The sequence below is a fragment of the Leucopleurus acutus genome, assembly GCF_964270905.1.
Source record: "Leucopleurus acutus genome assembly, chromosome: 20".
NCBI lineage: Eukaryota > Metazoa > Chordata > Mammalia > Artiodactyla > Delphinidae > Leucopleurus > Leucopleurus acutus.
The window spans coordinates 33,802,401-33,810,322 of record NC_139162.1 but is presented as its reverse complement, the minus strand read 5'-3'; the positions used below and the strand labels follow the sequence as shown (position 1 = coordinate 33,810,322).

The following is a 7,922-nucleotide window of genomic DNA, read 5'->3' as shown; positions in this document are numbered from 1 at the left end:
TTGCCTCATAACCACAGTATCCCTGGGGTTTCTGATAAATACAGCTGGATTTCACTATCTAGCAGGAATTCTTAGCCAGAAGTCATCCATGAACTCCCCTGAAATTATACAGACAATCTTGCATACGTGAGGCTTCAAAAGATTACACAGCGTTGCAGACAGGGGACTAAGCAGCCAGGTCTGCCTGGGACGGAGGGCTGTGGGGTGCGCTGGCACCCCAGCCACGGGCAGGGAGGGGACTGAAGCCGAAGCTGCTGCCTGCTGGTGCTGTGTCTTGTTGGGGGCTGGGTGGGCTAGTGGCAGCTCTGATGCTCTGCATGAAACTGGAATAGGTAGGAATCAATCACAAGAACTTGCTGGCCTAAAGGAATTTCATTGTGAAAACGCTGGTAAGGGAAATAAGCCGTACTTAAATTGCCTTTTACACACACCAGTTCTTCATCTAAGTACTATGCTGAAATCTATACCCTTAAAATCAGGAGTGACCAGGGCTGCTCAATAGGGCTCTCCTGGGAAGTCAGGAAGGTTCTGTCATGGATATGGTGTAGACACACATCAGTGTGCTGGGCCTCTCTGAGGTGGGCATACTTCTGCTCTTGCAATATGCAAATTACTTTCTTCCTCTGGCAAAGAAATCCCAGTTGGGAGTTTTAAAAAATAATTGGTTACCATTTGTGTATTTTTCTTTCACTGTACTCAGATAAGAATATTGTTTTGAGGTTTTTTGTTTTGTTTTGTTTTTGCGGTACGCGGGCCTCTCACTGTTGTGGCCATTCCCGTTGCGAAGCACAGTCTCCAGACGCGCAGGCTCAGCGGCCATGGCTCACGGGCCCAGCCGCTCCGCGGCATGTGGGATCCTCCCAGACTGGGGCACGAACCTGCGTCCCCTGCATCGGCAGGCGGACTCTTAACCACTGCGCCACCAGAGAAGTCCCTAAGTTTTGAGTTTTTGATGGTCAGATCATAGTGTATAACTGACCATAAAAATCACTTATTTTTCAAAAATTTGTTTTCCAATTACCAAGTCATTTCTTCACAGGTGTCATTTTGCTTTATGACAAGTATCTTTCCTAACACTGACCTTCTCTCTATGGGTCAGGGACCTGCTTCAGATTTCTACTGAGGTGGCCTCACTGATACAGTGAAAATCACACCTGAAGTTTTCTGGTTTACTTATTAAGAACATTTCCTAACAGACAAGATCATTAACCACTGTATACATTGTGTATATGTACAGAAATATGCTTTGAGAAAGTACATGCAAATGACTAGGGGTTATTCTATATACTGAATATTTATAGACCTGTAACATTTGTTTCAAAATGTTATAATTTCACTTTTATAAAGCACCAGTGTTTCCCCTTTGTTTAGCTTTTCATAGATTAAATTAGCAATTTGGAAAACCTGATGTCCTAAGGTTTTTTTTTCGTTTTTTTTTTTAACATCTTTATTGGAGTATAATTGCTTTACAATGGTGTGTTAGTTTCTGCTTTATAACAAAGTGAATCAGTTATACGTATGTTCCCATATCTCTTCCCTCTTGGGTCTCCCTCCCCCCCCCCCCTCCCTATCCCACCCCTCTAGGTGGTCACAAAACACGGAGCTGATCTCCCTGTGCTATGTGGCTGCTTCCCACTAGCTATCTACCTTACGTTTGGTAGTGTATTTATGTCCATGCCACTCTCTCACTTTGTCCCAGCTCACCCTTCCTCCTCCCCATATCCTCAAGTCCATTCTCTAGTAGGTCTGTGTCTTTATTCCCGTCTTACCCCTAGGGTCTTCATGACCTTTTTTCCTCCGATTCCATATACATGTGTTAGCATATGGTATTTGTTTTTCTGACTTACTTCACTGTGTATGAGACTCTAGGTCCATCCACCTCACTACAAATAACTCAATTTCGTTTCTTTTTATGGCTAGTATTTCATTGTATATATGTGCCACATCTTCTTTATCCATTCATCTGATGATGGACACTTAGGTTGCTTCCATGTCCTGGCTATTGTAAATAGAGCTGCAATGAACATTTTGGTACATGACTCTTTTTGAATTATGGTTTTCTCAGGGTATATGCCCAGTAGTGGGATTGCTGTGTCGTATGGTAATTCTTAGTTTTTTAAGGACCCTCCATACTGTTCTCCATAGTGGATGTATCAATTTACATTCCCACCAGCAGTGCCAGAGTGTTGCCTTTTCTCCACACCCTCTCCAGCATTTACTGTTTGTTTCTAGATTTTTTGATGGCCATTCTGACCAGTGTGATGGTATCTCATTGTAGTTTTGATTTGCATTTCTCTAATTATTAATGATGTTGAGCATTCTTTCATGTGTTTGTTGGCAATCTGTGTATCTTCTTTGGAGAAATGTCTAGGTCTTCTGCCCATTTTTGGATTGGGTTGTTTTTTTTTTGTTATTGAGCTGCATGAGCTGCTTGTAAATTTTGGAGATTAATCCTTTGTCAGTTGCTTCATTTGCAAATATTTTCCCCCATTGTGAGGGCTGTCTTTTGGTCTTGTTTATGGTTTCCTTTGCTGTGCAAAAGCTTTGAAGTTTCATTAGGTCCCATTTGTTTATTTTTGTTTTTATTTCCATTTCTCTAGGAGGTGGGTCAAAAGGATCTTGCTGTGGTTTATGTCATAGAGTGTTCTGCCTATGTTTTCCTCTAAGAGTTTGATAGTTTCTGGCCTTACATTTAGGTCTTTAATCCATTTTGAGCTTATTTTTGTGTATGGTGTTAGGGAGTGTTCTAAATTCATACTTTTACATGTACCTGTCCAGTTTTCCCAGCACCACTTATTGAAGAGGCTCTTTTCTCCACTGTATGTTCTTCCCTCCTTTATCAAAGATAAGGTGACCATATGTGCATGGGTTTATCTCTGGGCTTTCTAAGCTGTTCCACTGATCTATATTTCTGTTTTTGTGGCAGTACCATACTGTCTTGATTACTGTAGCTTTGTAGTATAGTCTGAAGTTAGGGAGCCTGATTCCTAAGGTGTTCTGAATTTAAATGTTTTCTTGGTCTTCGGGAACTTACCTTATTAGCTAAGTAGATCTAAAGTTTGAGTCGGTTACTGCCTGAATTATGTTTGAGAGACAAACTCTAAAAAGACTTGATAAATACATATTTGAACTGATTCTTTAATTCTCTTGGCATATGATTTCAAGTATGTTTTTGAAAGATTAGGTCATCTTAACTCTCTTGAGAGATTCAATTTTCCTTCACCCTACTTGTTAAGTGTTAGTTTTCAAAGTCAAGAAAATAATAAAATAGCCTCCTGCCTGGATGTTTTATAGAAGGGCTCCATGCAGTCTGAGTAGGGTCTTAAGCTTAATTTGTTCACTGAACTAGGCTACAGTCTAGTGCCTGGTTATAGAAGAGGACCACATCATCGTCTCCTACTTAAGTAATCAGACTGCTCGGGCACTTGACCTTTGCATTTCAGGTAAAAGTAGATGAGTATTAGTTTAGGGCGTATGGCAGAGGCATAGGTAACCTGTGAGAAACAGTAAACAGAAACGTAAACTTTCCTTTAAGCTTGGTGATTTCCTTACGTATTCATGGATGATTTAGTTTGTTATCTTATTTGGCTTATCCTTTTACTGTAGTTCCAAATAACCCTCTGACAAATGGCAAAAACAAACCAAAAAGGAACACTAGACAAGTTAGTGCTATGAAACTCCTGCTATGGTCTGTTTGTTTTGTTTTGTTTTTGTGGTGGTGGGAAGCCCCTAATCCTTCTACATAAGGACATCATTCCCAACAGGTATACAGGGGACACACTAGTAAATTCTAAAGTTATTTTAAGTGTATTTGTTTTCATGGCATAACAATGGAAAATCTCATTGGATGGGGATTTTAAAGAAGAGTTCCTCAGTCATGGTCCTGCCTGTGAAACATAAGGAAGCAGCACTATCACTGCTCTGCAAGAACTTTGCCCAGGTCCACTCCCACCCACTTTCTGCTCAGTATGGCAACAGGTCAAAATCATTCATTGTTCACAAGGCCACTTTTTGAATAAATCATCAAGGTGAAATCTGGTAAGTCAGGAACCATTTGGTTATAATTTCCTTAATGAGAAGTACGGCAATGTGGCAAAATGAGGGCTTTCAGTTATCTGGGGAACTTCTTTCAATGGATGGTCATAAAAAGGCTGCTTTATTTTCTGAGCTTTTCTCTGTCATTTCATCCTCAGATTTAGCCCCAGGGAAAGGTGAAGGGGTGACTTAGCTGATATGCACAATACAGCTCACAGTCCCAGGTTCAGCTTTATTACCTAATAGAAGTCCAATCTCTGGAACATTAAAATTAATTGCTCCAAAGTTTAATTAAAAACACAATTTACAAATATTTAATATCTTCTGAAAAAGCATTTCCAAGTTAAGAATGAAAAAAATATATACATAATATATAATCAAATACCAGTTAGCTTCAAATCCCATCAGGTCCACACTCAGTAACATCAGTCTTTTTAGGTTCTTCAAAATCTGGAAGAAAAAAACCCCCTTCATTCAGTACTTTTTTCCTTTTAATTAGAAAAGGTATGTGAAGGTAAAAAAAGGGTGACTGTTGACAGCCCTTCTTTACTATGTTCCAGGTTACAGACTAGGTGCATCACTGTGGCTTTTTTTTTTGGCAAATGTGTGAAATCTTTATTCCTTAGACAAGATGGAAAGAAAACTAAATAGTTTATATGTTAACAGCAGAGACAAAACCTTTCAGATGTTACTTGGAGGGGGAAGACCAATGTTTACTTTTACTCACACTTAGCCCTCCACTCTCCCGGAGACACAGGGCACGTACCTTCTGTTAAATCTACAAAGGTGTTTTCAACCACCGGGGAGGGGATGGAAATCCCCATTGCTTTTCGGACTCCATACATGCTTACAATATCACCCGGAGTTACTTGCTGTGCAAGTTCTTTAAGGTTATTGGTCACTTGTTCAGCTGGAAAGAAAAATCAACATAAAGACAGTTCAAGGTACTGAAATGTGGTTCCTTTAGATAACTTAAAAAAAACAAAACAAAAGCCCAATAAATATATAAGTGGCAAAAAATAAACTGTCCATGGTATTCACTTCAGTGTTACTTTATTGTGGTATCACTACTCAGAAATTTTCCCTTTAAGCACCCTTATTCTCCTACCAGAGGTACAACATACCAAGATGCATTTCTCTGTATGAGGGACCCAAGAGACAGATCATGTTGGGAGGGGGTCTGGTGCTCAAACGCTCATTCTGGGCTTCCTGGAGCTCTCTGAGCAGTTTGGTGGTCTCATCAAGTTTCCTCTGGAACACTTCAGCTTCTGTGTGGTAAGAAAAATAACTTACTAAGGACAACGTGGACATACTTGTATTTGATCTTGTGCAATAAACTGAGTACTATGCTCTGGGGTTTTGCTATTTATTGGTTAGTCTTCTCTCCTCAAAGGAGTAATCCCCCTCAAATGAAATCAACACCACAGACATGCTTTACTATTCCACTGAAGCATGGCCAGTCAAGATGTTCCTGTAGTGAATGGCTATGTTAATCTGTGCTACTGTGACATTAAATCTTGACTGCCTGTGTCATGAAGTATTTCCTTCAAACCCTCTGGAGACACTTACCTTCCGAGTCAAAAACTTCAACTGGAGCTCCAAAGTTTGCTACTGCTTTCAGTGCTGTAAGCCTGTCTTGATTATTGGAGTCTAAATGCCCTGTTGGTTCGATTTCTGTAATCTGCTTTAAAAAAAAAGATTAATTGAGCTTGCTAAGCCCTGACAGTGCTAGAATGAGAAATTAAGAAGATGGCTTGTGTTTGTAAGCCAAGCTATAGAGTTATAATTCTGATGCCTATAAAAACCTTTAAAATGCCACTCCCAAATCTTGGTAAAAGTGTCCATAAATCACACTTCTTGGTAATGGAATGGTGTGTCTTACACAATCTGCATCACTTGTCTCATCACCACTCTAAAGATAAGCCTTGTTACTGCCGACACTGTGAAGCGCTTTTGGTGACTGTGACAAGGCTGAGTTTCTGAGGTTCACAGGCAGTGTTTCAGTCTATACACTTGCACTCCGCTGTGGCAGATCTTGAACATAATAAGATACTTCCTGGGTCTCCTCCAGGCCCCAAAGCCAGGCTGTAGTATTGCACGGGAGAAACAAAATCCTAAAAAGGGTGGAGTTTTATTTTTGGAATCACAAGACTCGGAGTTTTCCATAACCCCAACACTGCTTTTTAGGAACAGATCAATCCTGACAATGAGTAAACAAAAGTTAATGGTTCCTTTTATACTTTGGTATTGCACTCTCAGCTCGGACAGTCTGAACATCCTATTTCTCTACCGACATACGGGCTAAAAGTGTGTGGCGGAGAAAACCGTATCGGTACATATTGATACTTATGGTTTGCCATTTCAGCTGGGCCCTTACTTCTCTATTCAACAAACTTCTTACCCAGCTTTCTTTCCCATTCTGAAGTTTTCTTTCATTCTTGCCTGCTCACCAAGTACATGACCTTGCTTGGCTCCTCTTTCTTGGAAAATGACAGGATTTTGTCAGTACCATCTACACTACCATCTACATTTGCACCTGTCTTTACTTGATCTCACATCTTCAAGTTTTCTTTCCCTTCAAAGAGCTTACATCTCTCTGATCTTCAATGTCCCAGTTTTCCTCCAGTCATTTAACTCACGGTACCTTTATCTTGTCCCCACCATTTTACTGAAATTACTCTGATTAAGGTTACAAATGACACCTGCTGGTCTCCTCTTACTGGGCTTCTGTGCAGCATCTGACACTGCTGGACTCTTTCCTGCATTAGTCTTCCATGGTTTTCCCACCTTAACTACTGGTCTCTTCAAGGTTCTGTTCTTTGGCCTTTTCCCAGGCTACGTGTTCTGCCTGGACAATCTCAGTCACCTAATACCTACAGTAATTCTACCTTGACACCAATGACTTCCAGATCCACACCTCCACTGATGTCTCAAATCACACTCACCAGCCCCGAAACCAAGTGAAATTTCTTTCCCTGCCAAAGGTGTGCTCCTTTTCCTGTATGTCGAATATGAGCTAACAACACTAATATCTACCTCGTGCAGGTCCTGTCAATTTTAGTTCTACTGTATTTCTCTTTATTGTACATCTTCATCCTCTTCCATTGTATTGTTATCTAAGCAAAAAATTAACTAGCGTTAAGTCCCATAGCTTTTCACTGGTCCCCTCCCTCCAGCCCCTCTCTCGCCTCCACATTTGATCACAGCAGTCTAACTTCTAAAATCTCAACTTCTTAAGCACTGCATATATGACTCGTCATCATTTGGTCCTCAATACCTTTCCTCCTCTCTCCAGGTACCCTGTGGTCACTCACTTTCTGGGTGCTCTGCACATGTGCCTTGCCTGCTCAGATCTATTCAGGTCATTACACATGAAGTTCTACCCACTTCACACACCTGGCCCTGTGCTGCAGGAACCCTGTTCATCCTTCTAGACCCAGTTCATCCGGAAGTCCCTCTGTGAGGATCTCCTCAGCTGTCCAAAGCAGCTGGTTTCCCCAACCTGCGTTCCCACAACATGTACATTTACTCTGTACGGTAACTGGCTTTGGCTCCCTTGTTTATGTGCGTGCTTATCTACTGCACTCGCTGCTACTACATTCCCCACAGGTAAAAAAAGTTCTTCGATCTCAGGAGACACTCGATAAATATTTTTCTTTTAAAATAAAAGCTTTATCATTTAGGCTTTTTAGCTTATTCGCCATTTAAATATTTCTTATAAAGAGTAAAAAATATAATCACCTCCATTTCTTTTGCTGTGTCAAGCATCCTAGTTTGACCTTCATCTTCAGGAGATGACTATAAGGATAAAGAAAAACACTTTATTAAAAGACATATAAAAAGGCAAATATCAAGGAAAATAGAAAAACATCAAAAGTTTCACGGCA

The 7,922-nt window shown here is 40.6% G+C and overlaps 1 protein-coding gene across 4 annotated transcripts in view; it reads right to left on the bottom strand.

Moving 5' to 3' along the window:
• Window positions 1-4,253: 4,253 nt before the first annotated feature.
• BRD7 (bromodomain containing 7) overlaps window positions 4,254-7,922 on the bottom strand; it is a 38,276-nt gene continuing 34,607 nt past the window's right edge. For 2 of the 4 annotated variants that reach the window (XM_082862301.1, XM_082862303.1), the window contains 5 exons: window positions 7,777-7,833; window positions 5,605-5,719; window positions 5,160-5,303; window positions 4,802-4,945; window positions 4,254-4,485 (listed from right to left, as the gene is read on the bottom strand). In XM_082862301.1, the coding sequence (XP_082718427.1) occupies window positions 4,430-4,485; window positions 4,802-4,945; window positions 5,160-5,303; window positions 5,605-5,719; window positions 7,777-7,833 (516 nt within the window). In that variant the 3' untranslated portion in view covers window positions 4,254-4,429. The remainder of the gene's footprint in view (window positions 4,486-4,801; window positions 4,946-5,159; window positions 5,304-5,604; window positions 5,720-7,776; window positions 7,834-7,922) is intronic. The other 2 variants (XM_082862302.1, XM_082862304.1) reach the window with 1 other exon arrangement.